The sequence below is a fragment of the Phytophthora ramorum genome, assembly GCF_020800215.1.
Source record: "Phytophthora ramorum isolate Pr-102 chromosome Unknown Phyram_PR-102_s0022, whole genome shotgun sequence".
Classification (NCBI taxonomy): domain Eukaryota; phylum Oomycota; class Peronosporomycetes; order Peronosporales; family Peronosporaceae; genus Phytophthora; species Phytophthora ramorum.
Window position 1 is genome coordinate 519,985 of NW_027150668.1, and position 22,169 is coordinate 542,153.

The 22,169-nt window shown below is 57.6% G+C and overlaps 10 protein-coding genes across 10 annotated transcripts; 7 read left to right on the forward strand and 3 right to left on the reverse strand.

Moving 5' to 3' along the window:
* On the reverse strand, positions 1-1,506 carry KRP23_14756 (Major facilitator superfamily domain-containing protein 9; the record flags this gene model as incomplete). The annotated part of the gene is made up of 4 exons (XM_067885615.1): positions 1-182; positions 247-271; positions 356-446; positions 512-1,506. 4 exons carry the CDS (start codon positions 1,504-1,506, stop codon positions 1-3), a joined length of 1,293 nt encoding a protein of 430 aa, XP_067737266.1.
* Positions 1,507-1,617: 111 nt separating this feature from the next.
* On the forward strand, positions 1,618-4,260 carry KRP23_14757 (Histidine--tRNA ligase; the record flags this gene model as incomplete). The annotated part of the gene is made up of 1 exon (XM_067885616.1): positions 1,618-4,260. The coding sequence occupies one exon, from the start codon at positions 1,618-1,620 to the stop codon at positions 4,258-4,260; it is 2,643 nt and encodes an 880-aa protein (XP_067737267.1).
* A 127-nt stretch (positions 4,261-4,387) lies between these two features.
* KRP23_14758 (Inactive glycoside hydrolase XLP1) lies at positions 4,388-5,101 on the reverse strand (the record flags this gene model as incomplete). The annotated part of the gene is made up of 1 exon (XM_067885617.1): positions 4,388-5,101. The coding sequence occupies one exon, from the start codon at positions 5,099-5,101 to the stop codon at positions 4,388-4,390; it is 714 nt and encodes a 237-aa protein (XP_067737268.1).
* Positions 5,102-6,863: 1,762 nt separating this feature from the next.
* Positions 6,864-7,583, forward strand: KRP23_14759 (Xyloglucan-specific endo-beta-1,4-glucanase 1; the record flags this gene model as incomplete). Its single annotated transcript, XM_067885618.1, has 1 exon — positions 6,864-7,583. One exon carries the CDS (start codon positions 6,864-6,866, stop codon positions 7,581-7,583), a length of 720 nt encoding a protein of 239 aa, XP_067737269.1.
* A 189-nt stretch (positions 7,584-7,772) lies between these two features.
* On the forward strand, positions 7,773-9,248 carry KRP23_14760 (uncharacterized protein; the record flags this gene model as incomplete). Its single annotated transcript, XM_067885619.1, has 3 exons — positions 7,773-8,693; positions 8,760-8,972; positions 9,036-9,248. 3 exons carry the CDS (start codon positions 7,773-7,775, stop codon positions 9,246-9,248), a joined length of 1,347 nt encoding a protein of 448 aa, XP_067737270.1.
* Positions 9,249-9,788: 540 nt separating this feature from the next.
* KRP23_14761 (Heat shock 70 kDa protein 14) lies at positions 9,789-12,273 on the forward strand (the record flags this gene model as incomplete). The annotated part of the gene is made up of 2 exons (XM_067885620.1): positions 9,789-9,895; positions 9,960-12,273. The coding sequence occupies 2 exons, from the start codon at positions 9,789-9,791 to the stop codon at positions 12,271-12,273; spliced, it is 2,421 nt and encodes an 806-aa protein (XP_067737271.1).
* Positions 12,274-12,577: 304 nt separating this feature from the next.
* On the forward strand, positions 12,578-13,038 carry KRP23_14762 (putative small nuclear ribonucleoprotein Sm D2; the record flags this gene model as incomplete). The annotated part of the gene is made up of 2 exons (XM_067885621.1): positions 12,578-12,585; positions 12,714-13,038. The coding sequence occupies 2 exons, from the start codon at positions 12,578-12,580 to the stop codon at positions 13,036-13,038; spliced, it is 333 nt and encodes a 110-aa protein (XP_067737272.1).
* A 169-nt stretch (positions 13,039-13,207) lies between these two features.
* KRP23_14763 (uncharacterized protein) lies at positions 13,208-13,741 on the forward strand (the record flags this gene model as incomplete). The annotated part of the gene is made up of 1 exon (XM_067885623.1): positions 13,208-13,741. One exon carries the CDS (start codon positions 13,208-13,210, stop codon positions 13,739-13,741), a length of 534 nt encoding a protein of 177 aa, XP_067737273.1.
* Positions 13,742-14,873: 1,132 nt separating this feature from the next.
* Positions 14,874-18,473, reverse strand: KRP23_14764 (Extracellular signal-regulated kinase 1; the record flags this gene model as incomplete). The annotated part of the gene is made up of 1 exon (XM_067885624.1): positions 14,874-18,473. One exon carries the CDS (start codon positions 18,471-18,473, stop codon positions 14,874-14,876), a length of 3,600 nt encoding a protein of 1,199 aa, XP_067737274.1.
* A 769-nt stretch (positions 18,474-19,242) lies between these two features.
* On the forward strand, positions 19,243-19,871 carry KRP23_14765 (uncharacterized protein; the record flags this gene model as incomplete). The annotated part of the gene is made up of 3 exons (XM_067885625.1): positions 19,243-19,617; positions 19,682-19,751; positions 19,810-19,871. 3 exons carry the CDS (start codon positions 19,243-19,245, stop codon positions 19,869-19,871), a joined length of 507 nt encoding a protein of 168 aa, XP_067737275.1.
* Between the last annotated feature and the right edge of the window lie 2,298 nt (positions 19,872-22,169).

The window sequence follows — 22,169 nt, forward strand, 5'->3', positions numbered from 1 at the left end:
CTAATCAATGGCTTTCTTCTTCATCGATCTCCTGGTGCTCTTGCCTTCGACGTCAGCAGCATGCGAATCGCCCACTTCCGCGAAGTGCGGCGAGAAGAAGAGTCCTGCACTGACAGCAGCAAGGCACGCTGCGCCGTACGCTGGTCCGTCGATCGATGCAATGTACGTCCATCCCGACAAAACTGAAAGTCACACCGAATAAGGAGCTGGCTGGTAAATTGAAAGGAAAACAGCCTAAGCACGTACTTGGCCCGACAGTTCTGGAAATGGACTGTAGTATCAGTAGATGCAGAACAAGACACGATGGTGAGCGAGCAAGATAACGTGTACTATGTCGCTCATGATGCGGACTCACCGTCAAAGAGGAGGAGATACCCATGAAGGCGCCGACGTGCTCCTGCGACACGAACGTCGTCTGCAGCGCCACAGAGCTCGCACGAATGATGCTGCAAAGCAATGGACACGCGAGTTAGCTCCAACAATTGCAACACCTGACAGCCTTTCATCTCACCTAATGGCGAGGACTTGCGGTACAAGCGTCACGTAGACTGTCGTGATGGTCGTGGCGCCCGAAAGCGCGAAGAAGGTCATCACGTAGATGACAGCCGCCAACTGCAGCACGAGTCTCTCCGACTTCATGTGTTTGGTCACAAAGCCCACGGAAAAGCTCCCGCAGAACCCCAGCAGCCCCATGTAGCTCAGTACGAACCCGCGGTCTTTCGAGTCCATGGCAAACTTGTCCTCCAGCAGCACCGAAAAGTGCGTCCGGTACAGAATCGCCGCCATGGACAGCAGCAACCTGGCCACCAGTAGCGTCTGCGCCGGCTTGGACTCGTTGACGATGTCCCTGAAGCCGATCAGTTTGGTCCACGCGTTGTGCAGCAAGTGTCTCCAGTCCACCTGATGGTGCTCTCTCTTGTCCTCTGCAGTGGCCACCATGGGGATGAGCGGGTCTTGATAGAAGAGCGACACGAGGCAGTAGTTGACTCCGAAGAGCGCCGTGGTCAGCAGCGTCGTGTAGTTGAAACCATTGGGGATGGAGCTCACGTAGCCTCCGACTATGGGGCCCACAATGAAACCTGCATTGGCCGCCGCATTGAGGCGTCCGATGGCAGCCGAGCGTCTATCGGCCTGTTCTCCGTCTGTGGCGGCCACCTTGATGATGTCCAGTGTGTGCTTGAAGAGCGCGGCCGGCACGCGCGAGAGTAGAACCACGTAGATGTTCCACGAGAGCCCAAGCAGCAGGTAGCCAGCCGAAGAGCCCACGAAGCACGCGAGCAGCACGCGCTTGCGGCCGTAATGGTCGCTCAGGCTGCCCACGACGGGCGCAGCGAAGAACTGGATGAAGCCGTAGAGCGACATGAGCAGACCGAAGACCAGCGCACCCCCGTCCAGACTCTTGACGTACTGCGGCAGCGAAGGGATGATCATGGAAACGCCCAGCATGTCCAGGAACGACACCACGTACAGCACGCGCGACGCCAGCCGCCGGCGGACGCTCGCCATGATGCCAGTAGTGTCGTATAAAATATGAAAGGTCGACGGACCTGCTAGAAATGATACGTGACGTTGGCCACTAGAAAATCCGCCCCAAGCTCCTTCATTTCTGTAGTGGCCATGGCGTCTGCGCGCGTGACGATCGGTGCCGGCCGTCTCTCGGTGGTGGACGTGTGTTCTGTGGCTGCGCTGGGCGCGTCTGTCGTCGTGGACGCGGCGGCCGAGACGTCCTCCGCCGCTGCGTCCTTTACGCTGCAGCTCTCCGCCTCCTCGTTGGCCGTGCGCCGCGCCGTCCTCGTGGTGCTGCTGCACCGTCTGCTGCGTCTCCGCTCGCTCGAGAACGCCCACCACGTGGCGGCGCTGCTCAACCAGCAGGACCAAACGTCCGCCCTAGCGTCCTCCATTGATCTCCCCGTGACTCTCTCGCCAGTCGAGCACGCAGCCATCGCCGGCGCGCCGCTCGAGCTCCTGGCTGAGACGACGCTGACCGTGGGCGGCGCCCGCGCGCTGCTACCTGTGGCCGACGCCGTGGCCGCCGTCACGTGCGAGACGCTGCGCGCCGACGCGGCCGCGTTCGAGGCCGAGTTCGTGGACGCGACCCGCCCGCACCGCGGCATCGTCACGTCCGCGCAGAACCTGCGCCTCATGCTGGACGGATCCAAGTTCATCAACAGCCAGAAGGAGGAGGCCACTGACGTGGCGGCCGTGCGCTGCATCCCGCAGTACCACGGTCCTGCGCGCGACGCCGTGCTAGTGGCCTACAAGGCCGTGGAGGCCGAAATCAACGGCGCCGTCGGGGACAGCGCCGCCGCCAAGCGTGCGGGAGCGGGAATTCACCCGCAGGCGCTCAAGACGGCGCTGTCGGCTACGAAGGAGGCGCTCTACGTGCTGCTGCAGGGAAGCGTCGACCGTCTCCACGTGCTTGACAGCAAGGCGACGGACGCGCCCAAGACCACGGACGCTGTGAAGCTGGTGGAGGCCACGGCGGCGGCGCTCTCGCGTGAGCTTGTGCCGTCCTTCCAATTCTTCGAGGATGAGGAGGCCCAGCTCAAGGCCCGCATGGCGGAGAAGAACGCCAAGGCCCAGGAGGCGGCTGCCAAGGCTGCGGCCGCGGCTGCGAAGGAGGACGAGAAGCTCGCCGCTATGTCGGAGGCGCAGCGCAACAAGATCCTGGAGAAGCGTCGCAAGAAACTCGAGAAGCAAAAGGACAAGGAGAGCGCCAAGAAGAGCTCCAAGGATGAACTGAAGATTGGTCTGGGTAGTCAGGCGGTGCGCCAGCACTTTCTGGCCCTCGGAGACGGCTGGCAGGCTGGTGTGGAGAAGTCAGCGTTTGACCTGCGTGCCTCCAGCTTCTCACTCTTCTTGGAGGAGCTGTTCGTGCGTCTCGGCAGCGGCGGTGCTCGTCGCAAGCCCAAGATCGCCAAGGGTTCGCAGGACTTCCTGCCGCACCAAATGGCACTCCGCGAGAAGATTTTCAATAAGATCCGCATGGTGTTCAAGCGCCACGCTGGTGTCGAGATCGAGACCCCCGTCTTCGAGCTGAAGGAAACGCTTACCGGCAAATACGGTGAGGACAGCAAGCTCATCTACGACCTTGCCGACCAGGGTGGTGAGCTGCTGGCCCTGCGTTACGACCTGACAGTGCCGTTCGCTCGATTTATGGCCCTTCACAGCCCCGGCAACATTAAGCGCTACCATATTGCACGTGTGTACCGCCGTGACAACCCGCAGATGGCGCGCGGTCGTTTCCGCGAGTTCTACCAGTGCGACTTTGATATCGCCGGTACGTACGCGCCCATGCTTCCAGACGCCGAGGTGTTGTCCATCGGCATTGAAGTGCTGCAGCAATTCCCGGAGCTTGGCCCCGTGAAGGTAAAACTCAGCCATCGACTCTTGCTGGATGCCATCCTCGCTATCTGTGGCGTGCCTGCTGACAAATTCCGCACGACGTGCAGTGCTATTGACAAGCTCGACAAGGAACCGTGGAGTGAGGTGCGTCGCGAGATGGTGGAGGAGAAGGACATTCCCGAGGAAGTGGCCGACCGCATCGAGCCGTTCGTATGCAAGGTGGGATCACCACGCGAGCTGCACGCGCAGCTCGTGAAGGAGGACATGTTCGGCGACAATGCCAACGCGGGTCGCGCCATGAACGACTTGGCTCTGCTCTTCAACTACCTGGAAGCTATGGGTGTCCTGGACTTCATTTCGTTCGACCTGAGTCTCGCTCGCGGACTGGACTACTACACGGGCCTTATTTACGAGTTCGTGCTGACGAGCCCGGAGCACCACGTAGGCTCCATCGCCGCTGGTGGTCGCTACGACAACCTCGTGGGCATGTTCTCCGCCACAGACCAGCAGATCCCGTGCGTGGGTGTCAGTCTTGGTATCGAGCGCATCTTCGGTATCCTTCAGACCCACGCCGAGAAGGATTCAGCGAATGCTGCACCTCCATCGCAGGTTCTGGTTGCCTCCACCAGTAGCGACTTGATGATGCCGCGCCTGGAGCTGTGCAAGCAGCTGTGGCTCGCCAACATCTCAGCTGAGGTGATGCAGACGGAAAACCCCAAGTTCATTAAGCAGCTGCACTACGCTCTGGAGCGTGGCACGCCGTACATGGTCGTGATCGGCGAGGACGAGCTGGCCAAGGGCGTCGTGAAGGTGAAGGAAATGGCGTCGAAGGACGAAGTGACTGTGCCGCGCTCTGAGCTTGTAGCTGAGTTGCTGCGTCGTAGTTGCGCCACGACCAGCACTCTCAGCATTTAAGCCATAGCGCGAGGAAGGCCGCAGGATAGACGCCATAAGGCTTGGTTGGGCAAATGTAGTCGTTGAACTGATCCAATTTGTCCATTCATTAAGCAATTCCATTTACACTTTGATCTGGGTGCGGCCTCTAGTTGACAGCAGCAGAGTATGACGACACAGTCATCTTGGCGTTCGAGCCTGTGAACGGTTCCGTGCCGGCCTCCAGGGTGGTCAGGTACTGGCTGGAAGGGAAGCCCTGGCTGTTGACCAAGTAGGTGAAGAAGCTGAGCAGGTCGGCCGAGAAACTGGTGATGGTCTTGGTGGCGACGAACGAGAAGACGGTCGTGCTGCCGTTCGGGCCCTTGTACAGCTTGAAGCTGTTACTGCCGATGGTGACCGTGGCGATGGCCTTGCCGGTGCTGGAGATGGGGCCGGCGCCACCGTAGGCTGCCAGCCAGATCATGATCTCGTACTCGTTGCTGCCGGTGGCGCTGGAGCTCGTGAACAGGTCGTACGACACGTCAGCGATGAGGGTACCGGAGTACGAGTACGAGTACTCGATGGTGGTCGGGATCGACTTGATGCTCTTGATCTGCTTCTTGGAGAAGACCAGCGCAGCGTTCGAGTAGGACTTGACCTCGGTGGGAGCACCCGCCCAACTGTACGAGGTGTGCCAGGCGACAGTGGAGCCGCTTACCTTGTCGACGCCCGTGCACTGGCTGCCAGAGGTGGCCGAGTTCTTGTTCCAAAGGTTGTTGTAGATGATGTAGTTGCCAGCCTTGGACAGACGCCATTGACTGCAGAAGTCGGCGGAGGACACGGATAGCAAGGTGGCCATGACGACCGCGAGGAAACCCCTCATGTTTTGGTGTTCGAAGGCGCGACTAGAAGACTTGTTGAGCTCAAGGGAAATGGCGGAATGAGCTGTTCAAGCGCGAAGGAGGCAGGCCTTGCATCGATGAGACCAGGTGCATCCTCGCTGGGCTGCAGTGACGGCCGCGGTATGGGCCATTGACACGACGGTGGCCTGATACTCTAGGTCCTTTACGGTGACTCATACGTCTACACCCAGCTGGTTTCATGAGTCGAGCATGGCGCAGCAGACGCGCATCCTTTTCATCGCTCGACGTGACGGATCGCTTGACGCTTTCAGATGCTCGTAGCACTGCCCTATGGTGGCCTCACCCAGCGGCGTTACCGGAAGGCAACATTTCGTGCGCGAGTTGCATCGATCGTGGGTTTGGAACGCAGCCTGGCTTGTCGGGCACAGAAAAGTTGTGGGGGTCGTCGCCGCCGTTCCTTGTCTGCATGTATTGCAGGGCTCAGGTAAGATGTACACTTGGTTAGAGTGATGCCCGAGCTGAGGGCGCTGTTGCCTCCTCTCAGCGCTACCTCAACAGCACGGCATCGGTTAGTCTGTCGTGAGATCTCATCGTTCAATTAGCTCTGCCTAGCTCTGCTCTGCTGCCAGCTCGGCCAGCAACACCGCAGCCCAGCTCAGCGCGCCCAGCTCAATCAAACAAAGCTTAGAGTACCCGCATCACTTGGTCCGTCCTGCCATCTGCTTGGCACATCCTGTAAGTTGCAGGGAACTAACGTGTGTAACCTGCTCCATGACATCTTGACGTGCAATTCCACTGCAACATGGACCATATTACATGGTCAACAGCATAGAGATTGGCGGAAACGCGCTCGACGGCTGTCTTCAGGACGACACAAACAATTGCACAGAGATGGCAACGATGCAGTGAAGATTGGACTGGTACATGTAGAAGACACCCGATTTGTATGGGCTTCATATTTTTCCGCGGCCAATGAGAGACATGGCCTCGCTTGTCCGGCATCGGTTCGACCGCGCAAGCAATCGACACGACTCGTACGCATGGAATAGTTTGGTTTCTCGGAGTGTCCTCAAATGTCGTCATTGCTGGTGGTGTTCCTGGTTGTCCGTCTCCTTTGAGAGGGGTCACACATTGCAAAATCGACGCCGAGATCTCCACTCGAGCCCGAAGTTCGCGTCCTGCCAAAGCCACGACACCACCCTGCTGGCTGGAAGCTTGAACGGAGCTCAACGAACGCTCAAGTATACGCCGTCCTCGGACGACAGCAAAGCGGCGAGTAGAGAAGCTTTTTCACTCCGGTTACCTTCCCAACAACGTCGCACGGGGATACAGTACTGCAAGTATCTTCTTGCGAAAGCTTGAGTCGGTCGCGCCTATCCAAGCTTGCATCGAACGACGTTATCGGATCTCGATCGGATGGTGACGTGATGTAGCGAAGCGTGCTTGCTCTGCTCGCTGCAGATGGAAAATGCTGCCGTCCGCCACCATTGCCGCACCACCATATGCTGCCCGTCAACTCGTTGACCCTGCCTTCTGTGCGTCCTGGAATCCTGCAATCGACGACGTCGTCGCTGCACGCAAGGACACTCTGTGGGGAAACGTGTGTTTCTGTTGCAACACCGACTCAAGCGGCTGGACAACTAAGTGCGTGACAGGCCGCGAGGGAGCTTTCACGACGCCGTTCTGCTCGCAGTCATACCAATGGCTAGACGATTCATTCTGCAACTTGCTTCGCCAAGCTCAAGAACTCCTCCACCTCCGTCCAATTTCAAGTCTTCGACCATGAAGGGCCTCTTCGCTGGTGTCATCGCTGCTGCTGCCTTCGCGGTTGCTTCTGCCGGAGAGTACTGCGGCCAGTGGGACTGGGCCAAGAGCACCAACTACATCATCTACAACAACATGTGGAACAAGAACTCGGCCACCTCTGGCAGCCAGTGCACGGGCGTTGACAAGATCAGCGGCTCCACCATCGCCTGGCACACCTCGTGGAACTGGGCCGGCGCCCCCACCCAGGTCAAGTCTTACTCGAACGCCGCGTTGATCTTCACTCCGAAGAAGGTCGGCAGCATTTCGACCATCCCGACCAAGATGAAATACTCGTACTCGTACTCGGACACGGCCGTCGCTGACGTGTCGTACGACCTGTTCACGAGCTCCAGCGCCACCGGCAGCAACGAGTACGAGATCATGATCTGGCTGGCAGCCTACGGTGGCGCCGGCCCCATCTCCAGCACCGGCAAGGCCATCGCCACGGTCACCATCGGCAGTAACAGCTTCAAGCTGTACAAGGGCCCGAACGGCAGCACGACCGTCTTCTCGTTCGTCGCCTCCAAGACCATCACCAATTTCTCGGCCGACCTGCAGAAGTTCCTGAGCTACCTTGTCAAGAATCAGGGGCTGCCTTCCAGCCAGTACCTGACCACCCTGGAGGCCGGCACGGAACCGTTCACAGGCTCGAACGCCAAGATGACTGTGTCGTCATACTCTGCTGCTGTCAACTAGAGAGCCACAATGCTTTCCCAATCGCTACCAGCGATACGTTTCCTACCATTCAATGTAGTACATGTAGCAGTCAAATCAAAATGTGAACAACGCGTGTTAGTGTTTGCTAGCAAAGTTGCCTTTTTTTGGAATGTTGGTCGTTGAGTGTGCAACCGCCGGCATCGTCACTTCATCTGTCCCCGTCCAGCGATGAAGCGCAGAAGTCGGCCGACAGCAGTACGGCATACCCCCGCGCCTTCGTCGGCAGTATACCCCTCTACCCTGAAGCAGTCGCAGTCTCGGGCGACGGCGTTGGCAAATGGCACTAGGGAGTTTCGGAAGCTCGACGACGATGCCGACGACCCTGTTCAAGACAACAATACTCGAGCCACGGACACCACGGCATCCTACAGCGACGACCTGCTGAACGCCTTCAAGCGCAAGACGCAAGAGCTCTGTGACGAGACGCGCGAGCAGTACGAGCAGAAGATCGAGCGCCAGGAAGCGCAGCACGAGCGGAAAGTACAGAGCCTGCAACGTCAACTGCGAGAAGTGGTGGGTTCCTGTGTGTCCCTCGCGGAGCACGAGCAGATTCTAGCTATGACAGCGAAGGAGCAGCAGCGCCAGCTTGAGGAGATCGGACGACGGCATCAGTCCGAGGTGCGCGAACTCGAACAGCGGTGCGAGCAAAAGTGGGAGGCCAGGGAGACTGCAGTGAAGGAGCAGCGCGAGCAGGACAAGTCCGCCCTGTTGCAACGGATCGAACAGCTCGCGCTGCAAAAGAGCGAAGCAGCAGCGGGAGCGAAGGAGCGCGAGCTGTCGGAGCTGCGGTGGAGCGAGAAACTGGAGGCGGCTGGAAGAGCGAAAGAAGTTGTGGAGAAACGAGTTGAAGACGGGAAGAAGCGCCTTGGAGACGCCTGCCGCATCATAATCGCTTTGAAGACCCGCGTGCGTCACCACGCGCGCGACTTGGAGTCGCAGCGAGAGAAAACGATCGAAACGCGCGACGAGGTCATGAGGTGCAAGTTAGCGTACGCAGAACTCAAGGGCGACATATCCAGTCTGGACAAGGAGCTGGCCCACGCGCAGCGCACAGTGGCAGATGAGAAGGTCAACACCTGTAAACTCCAGGTGAGCAAGCTCTGCTGTCAAGTAACGTTAGTAAAAGGACTGACGACTAGTGCTTTCGTGCTCTAGAGCGAGGTTGTTGACCTGCGCGAGCAAGTGCAACGGCAGCAGTGCACCGAGGTGGAGCTCACAGCCAAGGGAACACTGAGCGCCGAACACCACGCAACTGAGCGCAAGCAGCTTCACAAAGAGGTGGAGACGCTGCAGAAGGCTCTGCAGCAGGAGACGCAGACAGCCAAAGACGCTTGCGCTCGGATGGACAAGACGCAGCTCCAGCACCAGGTAACGGCACCCCATTGCGAGGTGGGACGCACTTGTTGCTGTTCTAACCCCCGCCTGTTGCAGACGCTAGTTCAGAATCTGCGGACGCGTCTGGAGCTACAGAAGACCACGGAGGTCTCGCTCAAGCGGCAGACGCAGCGTCTCAAGCAGCGTGTAGAGCAGCTCAGGGCGGTGGTGGAGAAGCTGCACGCCGAGAACAAGCAGCTGGACGAGCAGCTCCACCACCGAGACGTGTCCACAGAGGCCTGGGCCAAGAAGCTCTTTGGACGGCAATAGATCGACGCCCCGTCTTGTGCACGAAAGGCGACGTCATCGCGATTGGGGCTCTGAACCAGTAACGGCGACCCGCAGACTCCGTTCGAGAACCTTCTCGACACGTAGCCACCTCCTCGCAGCACACTGCTTGCGACTGCTGCAGCAGAGTCTCAACCTCCTTGAGCCTCATGCAGCCGTCCACAACGCACACGCTCTTCGGCCCCAGCACCTGGGCATGCTTAGACCCGCCCCGCCGAATAAACGGGAAGCCTCCATCGTCGGAGAGATTGAGTGGCTGCCAATCGGTAAGATCGGGCTGGCGCCTGAGGTTTACGTATGATAAGTATATTAGTTATAACAGGTCATTTGTGCACCAACAAGTCAATAGAATAGCATGCCATGTAACAGTGTATGCGAACTGACAGTGACTCCGACTAGGTGCGCTCTCGAATCGCCTGGTCGTTGTATGGCTCCCCCCCCAGCCCAAACGCGAGCCACTTTCGTTTCGTCGGCTCCGGCAGAAGCAAGCCTCCTCTCTTCCTCCCCTTTTTGTAGTTGACCATGTCGGTGATCGGCGTGGACTTTGGCAACGTGGATTGCGTCATCGGCCAGGCCAAGCGCGGCGGCATCGACATCATCCTCAATGAGAACTCCAACAGAAAGAACCCGTACGTGTCGGCTAGTCGTTTGGCAGCAGTGTATGCATGTCTGGACTAACTCTGTACGCTGCAGCAACATGGTGTGCGTCCAGGGCAAGCAGCGCTTCATCGGCGAGGCGGCCATCAGCATGGCCCGCATGCACTACAAGAACACGGCCACGGACATCAAGCGCCTCATCGGCCGCAAGTTCAAGCACCCGGAGGTGCAGCAGGAGCTCGCGCAGCTCGCGTACAAGTGCGTGGAGCTGGCCAGCGGTGACGTGGGCGTCGTGCTCAACTACAACGACGAGCCCGTGACCTTTTCGTGCGAGCAGGTGGTGGCCATGATCCTCAACAAGATGCAGAACATCGCGGCCGCCGCCAACGAGGGCGTGAACCCCGCCTACTGCGTGCTCTCGTGCCCCGGCTTCTACACGGACGTGCAGCGCCGTGCCCTGCTCAACGCCACCAAGATCGCGGGCCTCAACTGCCTGCGACTCATCAACGAGCACACGGCCATCGCGCTGGCCTTCGGCATCTACAAGTCGGCGCGCAACCTCTTCCACGAGACGGAGCCCCAGCACGTCATGTTCATCGACCTGGGCCACGCCAGCTACACGGTGTCCGTCGTGGCCTTCGTGCAGGGCCGCCTCACGGTCAAGTCGGCCGCCTTCGACCGCTTCCTCGGCGGCCGCGACTTCGACATGGTCATCGCCAAGGACGTGGCCACCAAGTTCGCCGACAAATACAAGACGAACCCGCTCGAGAACCCCAAGTCGCGCATTAAGCTGCTCTCGGCCTGCGAGAAGGCCAAGAAGAACCTCAGCCCGTACGGCGTGACTGCCACGCACCTCAACATCGAGTGCCTGGCCGACGACCGCGACTACAACGCGCAGGTGACGCTGGAGGAGTTCGAGACGCTCATTGCGCCGCTTCTGGAGCGCCTGGACGACCCCGTTGAGCGAGCCCTCAAGGACGCTGGCATTGACAAGTCCCAGCTCACGAACGTCGAGATTGTTGGCGGCGGCACTCGCGTCACCAGCGTCAAGCGCCACCTCGCGGAGGTGCTGGGCCTGGACAAGGAGCAGCAGAACTTCGGCCTGAGCTCGACGCTGAACGCCGACGAGTCGGTGGCTCGCGGTTGCGCCCTGAACTGCGCTATCCTATCGCCCATGTTCAAGGTGAAGGAGTTCAGCGTCACGGACAGCGTGCACCTGCCTGTGCGTGTGTCGTGGGACGGCAGCGCCTCGACGGCTACGGACGCCGCTGACGACGACGAGGATGTCAACATGGAGGCGCCCGCCTCGGAGGACAGTTCGCTGGTGATCTTCAAGCGCAAGGACGAGTACCCGAAGACTAAGCGCATCACCTTCCGTCGTGACAAGGCGTTCTCGATCGACGCCGTGTACGACGAGTCTGCTAAGGCCTATCTGCCGCCTGACTACGTGATGGAGGTCGGCAAGTACACGATCTCGGGCATGCCCGCCCAGGAGGCCGGCGCGGAGGTGCCTAAGATCCGCGTGAACGTGCAGCAGGACATGAACGGCTTGTTCTCGGTGGCGTCGTCGCAGCTGATGCAGGAGATTAAGGAAGAGGAGAAGCCCGCTGAGACCGAGGGCGAGGAGAAGAAGGAGGGCGAGGAGAAGAAGGAGGACAAGCCCGTCGAGCCCAAGAAGAAGCGTTTCCGCAAGATCGAGCTAACGGTGCAGTCGCAGGTTGGCGGTTTGTCGACCGCTGACGTGTCTACGGCCTCGGAGCAGGAGCTGAAGATGGCCCAGCAGGACCGCGTGATCGAGGAAACGTTCAACAAGCGTAACGAGCTGGAGAGCTTCGTGTACGAGATGCGCAACCAGATTTCGGACAAGCTGGCTGGTTTCATCACAAGCGAGGAGAAGGGAAACCTTGAGACCAAGCTCAACGATACGGAGGACTGGCTGTACACGGACGAGGGCTTCGACAGCACCAAGTCGGTGTACCAGCAGAAGCTGGACGACATGCGCAAGCTGTCTTCGCCCGTGGAGTTCCGTCTGACGGAGAACACGGAGCGTGGCGTGGCCCAGGCTGAACTGACGGCCGTGCTCGAGGAGTACAAGCGCATGGTGAACTCTGGCGACGACGCGTACTCGCACTGGACTGAGGAGGAGAAGACCAAGCTCCGCCAGGCGTGCGTGGACGGCGAGACATGGTTGTTTGACGGCCTGACGAAGCAGGCGGACCTGAGCCCGACGGACGCCCCGGTGATCACCTCGGCCTCCATCCGCGCCAAGATAGTGGCCGTGCGCGCCGTGGCTCTGCCAATCACGACGAAGCCCAAGCCGCTCCCCAAGGTGGAGACGCCTGAGCCGGCTCAGGCTGAGACCGCCCCTGCTGACGAGAAGGACGAGGCCGAGAAGATGGACCTGGACTAAGCGGTCCGTCGAGCGACGGAGACAGCAGAGAAACAGGCATTTTGCATATGACAGGTGCTGCTCGTGGCCTTGCGCTCGAAGTAGACGCGCACGGAGCCCAGCAAGTTAGGCAGGCAGCACCGCGTAGTCCTTCCGGTAGAACCATCCATACAAACACAATCTTTTTCGTTGACACTATCTCGAGGCAGCTGTCACAGCAGCTCCATCATGTCGTTATCGTCGAGGTCCGTATTTCCTTGTAAGTACGAATTCAAAGCTCCATTCATAAAGCGGGGAGCTCAATACATTCTATAGGACGGACACCATGGCCAGGTACGCCGTCTTGCGTCGCTGCTGCTGTCTGTATAGAACACTGCTGTAGGCGGCCGTCGTGCCGGCCTGATGGCCACTTGACTGATCTATGCAACCGTGTATGTTTGCCTTGTAACCGCCTTGTGCAGCACTGGAGAGGGCGAGTTCAAGCGCGTGCAGGAGGACGAGGAGGAGTTCCAAAAGGGCCCGCTGTCGGTGCTCATGCACAGCGTCAAGAACAACTCGCAGGTGCTCATCAACGTGCGCAACAACCACAAGCTGCTGGCCCGCGTCAAGGCCTTCGACCGCCACTGCAACATGGTGCTGGAGAACGTCAAGGAGATGTGGACCGAGGTGCCCAAGTCCGGAAAGGGCAAGAAGGCGGCCAAGCCCGTCAACAAGGACCGTTTCGTGAGCAAAATGTTCCTGCGCGGAGACTCGGTCATCATCGTCATGCGGAACCCGCACGCCTAGATGCCTTATTGACAGCAGGCTGACAAGAGTCGGCGGTCGGAATAGACGTCCGCCTCGTTTGGTTTTAGCTTTTGTCATGTGGTGGGTGGGTACTTCCTATTCCTTGGTCGACTCTGCCAGGTCAATTGAGTGTCTGAATGCGTTCCCAGTGTCAGAATTGCAGCCGAGAATGTCATCGTTGCTGGAGCTGCCGTCGGAGCTGCTGGAGCATCGAGTGTGTCAGTATCTGGACGTGGTGAGTGTTATACAACTCAGTCTGGTTAATCACTGTCTGCAGAAGGAAATCCCCCAGTGCTCGGAGCTGTGGGAGGCGCTGGTGACCAGGCACTTCGGCTACGTGAACAAGCCACCGTTGACCCGACGGACTGGAAGCAACAGTGACAACAAGGAGAAAGCCGAGACGCCGAGTATCAGATGGGAAGCGGTGTTTGTTGCATCTTGGGAGGATTCGTCGGCACTGGCGACTGTGACACTGCAGGAGAGCGACGTGCTACACGTTTACCACCAGAAGGTCTGCACGGTGCTCCTTCGACCTCGAGAAGCTCAGATCCGACAGGAAATCGTGCTCATGCAAGGGCTGCAGCGGATCCCGACGAGCCTCAAGCTTATTCACTTGTATGCTGACATCATTCGACAGGCGCATCTTGTGCCCCGTGTGAATGCTGCTGGCACTGCGAAGGCTCTGCGCAGGTTGGCGTTGTAGTCGCAGTTAATCTGTGGGGCACTAGGTCGAAAACGATGAGTAAGCGAAACACTAGTTCATAAACGAATGCCGTCTTGTGTTTCGTCAAATAAACATGTAGTTCGTTGCGATGATACGTCTCTGTGACCTACAGCATCAGTGCGATCGATCAAGCACGTAATAATCACAGCAACGGGAGAACTGCGGGCATTTTCGCGAAAGATCTCCAGGATACTTGTAACTAGAGCCTTGCTCTGATCCTTTCAGTCGCTTTAGGTCAGTTGCATCCTCCTTGCGGTCCATGGGGACTTGTGGCAGCATCCATAAAGTCGGCCAGGAACCACGAGTCGACGCTTGAGCACATTAAGCCATCAATGCATTTATGATCGTGTGAAGAACCACCAGAACCTTTAGGGCGTCTTGTACGGCGGACAGATAGATCGCAGTACAAACATTATAGTTTGTTTTACGTCCGAGTGAACCGGCCAACGTGGGGAGTTCTATTGGACAACTGGGACGTGACAGTCTTCTGCGAGTTGGTCTTCTTTTCATCCTTCTCCACCAGAGTGACCAGGTATGTTGAGAGAGCGACGAGCTTGAAGCGTGCCTCCGTCTGCGGGATTGCACCGCTTAGCGCAGTCTCAACTTTGTGCTGTCTCATGGGCTCAGTGAGCTAGTATAGCCTTGCCCGAAGTGCAGACGACTCGCCTTGTCTCGACCACATCGAATTGATAAACGGCGAGTTGTAGTTTGTGCTGCTGGCGACAACAGTCGACGAAGCTTGCGATCGTAAACCACTGACGGACTAATCAGATCTGTATACGACGGACTTCAGCAAATGTCAATGTGCAAGTTCGTCTTGAAACTACGTTCGCAAGCATTCAGTTCAGTTTATTCAGTTCTCCCGACTTCCACTAAGGCTTCTTATCGCCATCGTCGAGCGTGCGCTCTTAACACATCGTCTCACAAGCCCGAAGGTCAAGGTCGTGCATGTACGGAGGTGCGCGTGGTGAAACAACCCGTAGTTGGCGCGGTTCCGTGTACTTCATGCTCTAGTGGCCAACGCCATCCCACGCGTGGAAAGGATGGCAAAGTAAGAGCAGCGCTCTTACTTCGACTACGGCAGCGGTTTCACCTGCTTGGACTTGGACTCTCACACCACGGACGATGGCGTAAGGAGAGACTTGGGCTGCTGCAACGATTGCTTCTTCGGTGAACTCGACAGATCAATTTCTCTCTCCGACTCCTCTGCATCTGCGATCTCACGCTCACCATCGCTGCCACTACTGCTGGTGCTTGTGCTGTCTGGCGCGTCACGGTCGGTGGCACCATTTTCATCGACCGGTGCGGCTTCTGTTACTGATACATTGTGAATGGGAGTGCTTCCGATGTCGTCGAGAGATACCTCAGCTGCTGGTTCCTCCGCAGTGTGTGCAGGCGTCTGCATGATCTCGATAGCAAATTCCGCTTGGGCACTTCGTTCGTGCACAGGCGCTGACGTCGGCACTTGTTCCATCGGTTCAACCGATACGCTTGGCATCGGTGGCATTGCAACAAGCAATGACGCCGGCGCCGTCATTGGAGCTGCTCTTGCTTCCGGAGTCATTGGGGATGGCAAGTCGTTGGGAATTGTCTCTGAAAGACGCGCTACTGCACTCGGGGGTAACAATACAACCGGCGAGGGTCTTGCTTGGACTGGGGGCTGCTGAGCGTGGATGGGCTCGTCAACAACTGGAGCCTTCTGTGTTGAGGGTGCCAGACTGGCCGGGGCAACAAGAGAAACTGGCGCAGGGGGTACGGCCACCGATGCAGCTGTAGCAGACGGTGCTGACGCAGGGGCCGAGACTGGTGCGTTGATTCTACTGAAAGTTGATGTCGAAGCGGAATCAGCTCTAGACAGGCCATGAGATCGGCTCGGAGCACTATTCACGACAGCAGAAGCAGTCGGTGCTACCGGGTCGGGAATGCGCGCGTCCGGGTGGAACGCACATACATCCTCGAATATGAGCTCCTGCAGCTTTTGCTTCGTCAGATCGGTATTCTCAAATGCAAAGTCGAACGGCGTAGGACAAGTCTTCTCCACAGATCGGTCACGCACCAGGCTCAGGTATGGGTGTGCGAGAGCCTCTTGAATCGTGATTCGCTTACGCGGATCAAACACCAGCATCTTCTCTAGCAAATCCAGGCACTGTGGCGTCGCGCGAGGGTACACCGACGAAAGCGGCACCTTCGGCTTCTTGGGCTGACGCAAAATGAACCGCTTCGCCTTCGGATTGGTAATGAAATCCAGCGAGTCCTCTGACGGCGACCCCACAACGTCCATAATAATCTTCAGTTGGTGCAAGTAGTCGTGTCCTGGGAAAAGTGGTCGCCGTCCCAGCATCTCAGCAAGAATGCATCCAATGGCCCACACGTCCATTTGCTTGTCATATTTGGACGAAAGCAGCAGCTCCGGAGCGCGGTACCACCGTGTGACGACGTACTCAGTTAGGCCCGAGTCCATGCCCTGGATACCACGCGCAAGGCCAAAATCGCACAGCTTCAAATCGCAGTCCGAGTTCACCAGAATGTTGGACGGCTTTAAGTCGCGGTGCAACACTTCAGCGGAATGCACGTAGTTGATAGCCACCAGCATCTGATACAAGAAGTATTGCACGTGATCATCGCTGATCGATTGGTTCGAGTGAATGACACGATGAAGGTCAGTCTCCATGAGATCCGTCACAATGTACACGTCATTAAACTCTTGCAGAGTTGGTGGGCGAAGCAAGTCCAGCAGATTCACCAAGTTCGGGTGATTCAGGTGGCGCATGAGGCGGATTTCACGAAGAATGCGCTTGGCATCAATGAGATCGTTGAAAGCGTTCGGGATATTCTTGATGGCAAGAGCTTGGCCCGTCTCAGTGTCGCTAGCAGCAATCACGCAGCCGTATGCACCTTGCCCGACAGCCTTGATCATCTGGTAGCGCTTCGGAACGTCGAAGTTAGTGTTCCCAACGCGGAACTGGTGGTTATCCCGCTTAGTATCGCGGAACGAGCAACCACGAGCCAATGCCACACGATGGCTCATCGACTGCACCATTGCTCCCGACGGGCGGACCTGCGGTGTCGGAGCGTTGGGGTCGAGGCTGGGCGAATTTTCATCGATGCCATTTCTGGCACTTGCAAGGTTAGACCGCGACATCGCAGTGAACGAGGACATTGAGGCTTCGAAACTGATGCTGAGCTGCACTCGTCCGCACGTAAACTTTGTCTCGCTAGCAGACAGCAGCGTGTACCACTGCGGCACGGCACCACGAGCGATGTCAGAGTGGATAACACTCTCTCGGACCGTTCGTGATGTACTGGCCAGAGCCAGGAAAGGCGCAAGGTTGACCTTGGCCACACCAACAACACGCTCCGAGGCCTCGCCAGTGCCGTCGTTGTCCTTGACTTCCCACGCTTCAATGAGGATAAAACACGGCTTGCCTCGCGACGACCCAGCAAACGGAATCTCATGCTTTGAGTTCCACTTGGGGTCCCGCGCCTCATCTGGATCGCAGGTGCGAGTCCGTGCCACGCAGTTTGTGGACGACGTAGGCGCATACACATTCGTCTTCCCGTCCGTGACCAAGCGCAGCCCCAAAAACACACGCCGGTTCGACGGTCGCTTTTCATCGTCTCCTTCCGATCCTTCCTGTTCTTCGTCGATGAAGCCCTGGTCCGAAATCTGTTCGCCGCGGAACACCACAACATGAAGTTTTCCTGCCGGGTTGTCGTGAACAGTGTTGCCCACAACGGCGGCCATAGGGAGGGACAAACTGGACGTGGCGCTGCAGCCAAACACCGCGGAAGCAGCGATCGGGTCGGCACAAATCGTGAGACTCTTGACTCGGCCGTCGGGCGCGAACTCGATCGTGTGCTGCCACTGCTGCGTGAACTTGCGTCCGTTGTCTCGGTTCTTCATAGTCTCTCTCCCAGCTACGACGGCGGTGCACCCCTCCTTGGCCTGCGCGATGTCCGTCACGAAGAAGGCCGTGATCTCTACCGTCTCGTACAGGATGGAGAAGAAGTGCAGCACACCATCCAAGCCGTGATACTCGCCCCAGAAGGGCACTGTGGGTGCGTAGTTGGACGTGAGCACCACATCCCTCGATAGCTTGGGGAAGAACTGGGGCGACGATGAGTGCGAGATGAGCAGCTGGCGGAAGGCCAAGTAGAAGCCTCGGAGATCCACCTGCGTGGGCGATGACTGCATCTGCAGCGCCTCCATACCCTCCATAGACATGCTGCTCTGCGTGTGGCGCACGCCCTCCTCGATGGCGGCCTGCATCATCTCCACCCACATGTCCTTCTCCAGTTCCGTGGCGCAGCACAGGTGGAAGTGCTTGTGGCCCTGCGTCTCGAGGAGGAATCCGTGGGCTTTGCCGTAGTTCTCGGGCCGCACTTTGCTGATGATCATGCGGCCGCGCAGGTTGCGCGCACTGCGAGCCTCCTCCTTCGAGTTGTAGTACGTGAGCGTGGCCCCGTCCAGGATGAGGTAGCGCTCCTCCCAGCGCGGCAGCCAGTCGCCTTTCTTGCGCACATAGCCCTCCCAGTGGACCTCATGGGCGATGGCGGCGGGCGTTGACGCCGACGAGTCCACGAGCAGGTCGTCCATATTGTGGGTGTGGCTGTGGCCGTTGCTGCTGCCGCTCGAGAGAGCTCCGAGCAGCAGGTCGCGCCCTTGCGCTGGAAGCTCCACCGCGGACACGGAGGATGCGGAACCCTCCATCGCGTGCGGGTGAGAGGGATTGTCGGGCAGCGTCGAGGGCTTCCTCCTCGCTCGCTCGCCTGCTTGACTGACGGACTGAATCGAACTCCTCCCCGTTTCTTCCCGGCTGTGGACTGCCGTGCTATAAATAGCTCACGACGCCACAATCCCGAAAGGTGCTGTCTTTCCAGCGCGCATGACTGGCATTCACTATGGCGGTAGAACGCAAGGGAAACAGAAATGACCAAAAGGCGTGTGTGAGCGCCGCCACTTTGCCACAATGCGCGCTTTTGAGCGCACCCGACCAGCATGTATTACTAGTACATGTGCTGCGGCGGTGCGGCGCCGATCGAATCGACCGTAGCGAGTCGGCTTGATAGCTGATATGTTGTAGCTGAGTCGAGGCCACGGAACTCTGACAAAGACAATCGGGGTAGCTCTTATTTTTGTTGTGTGAAGGGAGCTCCACGAGGTCAGTTGGTGTGTGCGGAATCGAGGCTCGAACATCCTTCCTGACGGTATTGCAGCTGGAAATAGCTCTTATCACACGCTCGCCAGCTAATGTTGATGTGTCATAGATCAAATGCGTCTTACCAAGGTGTAGTTTGTGGCGACTTCCGCCACATATAGTCGCTTCAATGTGGCATATGGTGTCTCATCTATCCGCAAATGCATAAACCCGTAATTCAGCTAATAACCCTACTCGCTCTTTATTTTTAGCTCACCTACGCCAGCCGTCATTGAAGTGGGCCGTTGACACATTCACTCTCACGTTGGTGGAGCGCCAAACATGGACGCCCTGCTGCAACTGGAGTTGCCGGACGCGGAGGTCGAAGGGGACGGCGCGTTCGAGGCGCTGGTTGCCGTAAACCACCGCTGGCTGGGCCGCTACGCGCGGCTGCACCCGAGCTTCAGCGTGGAGCTGGCGCTGCTGGAGCGCAACAGTCTCTGGATGAACGCCTTCTTCCAGAAGAGCCGCATGACCACGTCGGCCGCGTCTCCACAGGCCAAGGACCTCGTCAAAAAGCACCGAGAGACGATCGTGGAGAGGCTACGCTCGGCCCCACTGCCCCACTCCGAGTCGCCCTTCTCCACGTGCGTTGTGGACCCCATGGCCGCGCTCATGTTCGCCGCGTCCGTCGACCGATGCCCACACAACAACCTGGTACGGGTCAGTCAGAGGGTCAAAAACATTAAAGATCCTGTTACTCATTGTTGTGTTTCGGTAGGAGGATCTGCTAGCTGAAGCCTGGGAGCTGCTGCAGTGTGCGTCGATCCGCACCCACGCACTTCGGTCAGGTACGAGTCTCTCCCTGCTTTGTGCCGCTACACGCGTGGCTGACGCGCTTTTTGGCAGGCTTTGCCAGTTGCATTTTTCGGTTCCTGACAGGGTTCACGGAGACTCAGAAGCGTGTATGATGCTACACCGTCTGTCGAGGTGCATACTTACTTACCACTGACAAGTCGCGATACCTGTTTGTTGTTCGTCTGTAGATCCCGTGTTTACGTCTCCTGGTGCTGCTCGCTGAAGAGAACAGCTCCGCGGTGGTGAATGCATGCAAACTTGCTGCTCAAGGGCAATTTTGGCAGCCCAATATGTTTGTGTTTTCTCTACAGAAGCGCCACCAACACAATTCGACGCTATGTGAGCTTGCCACGAGATTGCTGGAGTGCTTTTCGGAGGAAATGCCAATCCCGCCGCCGGTCGTTCTGGATCAATCGTATGAAGGAAACCGGCAACTGTATGCGGGTCTTGCAGGAGAAACCAGTCCTCTACGAATTGCCACGTCGCCGTTGCGGGGCACTGATAGCTCGGCACTTCCGCTGTTGACAAGGAATCACCGAATGCGAAGCCCGCATCGTCCACTCTTTTCACCAACAACGACGATATCCACGCTGTACCAGGAAGCACCTTCTCCTTACTGCTCAACTATGAGGCTTCCATTGACACGTCCACCGACTTCTCCAGTTGAGCAGAGTCGGCGTTCAAAGGTTTTTAGCATGCCAAAGCTTGCTGCTGTTGAAGGGCAGCGGCAGTACCGCTGCAACACACCCAACGCTCCGCAATCTCGAATTGAGCGAAGTATTGGCATCGAAACCAGCCGAACTCTGGACCCACTTTTCGGGTCACCCCCGCAAAGCCCAAGCGCCAACAGTCCCAGCAAACCTCGGGGTATCGTCTCCGAGAAATACTCGTGGAATCCGGAATGTATCAACTCTGTGAGCGGATTCGAGTGGTGGTGGCGCTCACTTCCGCAAAACCACGCTAATCTAGAACCAACCCAGAAGCTGAAAATGGTCACGAAGGCTGCCGTACGCTTACACTCGAAAGGAGAACTGCAGCGTGCTATCGAGTTGTATTTGCTGGCATTGTCGTCCGAGACAAATGACGAGGTGAGCTTCAGGTTACGAATCAATCTTGCTTGCGCCTATGAAGCAGCCGAAGACCTCCAGTCGAGTATAGACGAGTTTAGCCTCGCGCTGGAGCTAAACCCCAACGATCTCTACGCAAATTACAAGCTTGGATGCGTGCTCACCTTGGTTGGTGCGTTTGATGAAGCACGAATGCGTTTTGAATCGATTCTGAACGAATACCCTCTAGCTGCTGATGGCTTGAGCAATCTCGAGAAATTGATCGAGGCTCACAAGCAAGGAGAAGAGGTGAGAAAGGCTGTGATTGCCGCTGCTAAAGAACGTCGCTCTCCATCAAAATTTGTATCTCCAAGATATATGACTCCCCGAGAACCTGTTGCTCCATCCACACCGGTAGTGCAACCTCCAGCTCCACATCGAACGAAAGCCCCCGCAACAAGACAGGAGCGAGCCACGTCAAGAATTCGTCCGACTGAAAAGGATGATGGGGAAGAACCCTGTGTTGTTACCACCCCAACTGAAATAGTGCTTCCTCACAAGACAGCTACTATTGCCACACTGACAGACGATCATTTTTCGCCACTGAGTCTGCTGGAGCTACTGGCAAGGCGTTGCCATGAGGCTCGTATTAACATGCTGGAAGTGCTGCAACAACTAGACCCTCAACAGCACGGTTTGGTCCACAGGGAGAGTTTCATCAACTTTCTTCATATTGTCACCGGCGTTATGGATTTAGACGATGATGCCCAAGTGACTCTCAACATTTCCCCAGCCGACTGGATATCGAGCGAGAACCAAGTCTTTTTGAGGTATAGTGGATTCGTGGAGGCGTACAGTGAGCAGCATCAAGTCGAAGCAACACTTCTGAGCTCAGGCGAAGTCGTACGGGTAAAACAACTGATCGGTGACCTTATTCGACACGATTTGGCACATTTTTCGCATCACAGCGTCTCCGAGTGGGTGTGCATAGGAACTGACCGAGCTGCTGTAGAACTGCTCAGAACCTCTTCTTCGTCTGGGGGGCTTAGCTCTTGTGGACGTGAAGCTACTGGAACACCTGATTCCCATAAGCAATTCACGCTGGAAAGTAGCGCAGGAACTTGCAGCGCTTCAGATGTACTTAACACCGAGGAGGACATTGTCACGCCCCGCACACGCGGTAGGAAGGATCGAGCGCGTGAGGAATGGATCTTTACGGCAGAAAAGGCTCGAGTCCTCGCTAGGAGGCAGCAGCACTGTATGAAATCTCTACGAGACATTGCGACACGAGCTAGAGCACACATCGTATCTCGACGTAATGCTATGGTGTTCTTGCTAGCAGCGGCTCAGAATGCGCAAGAAGAA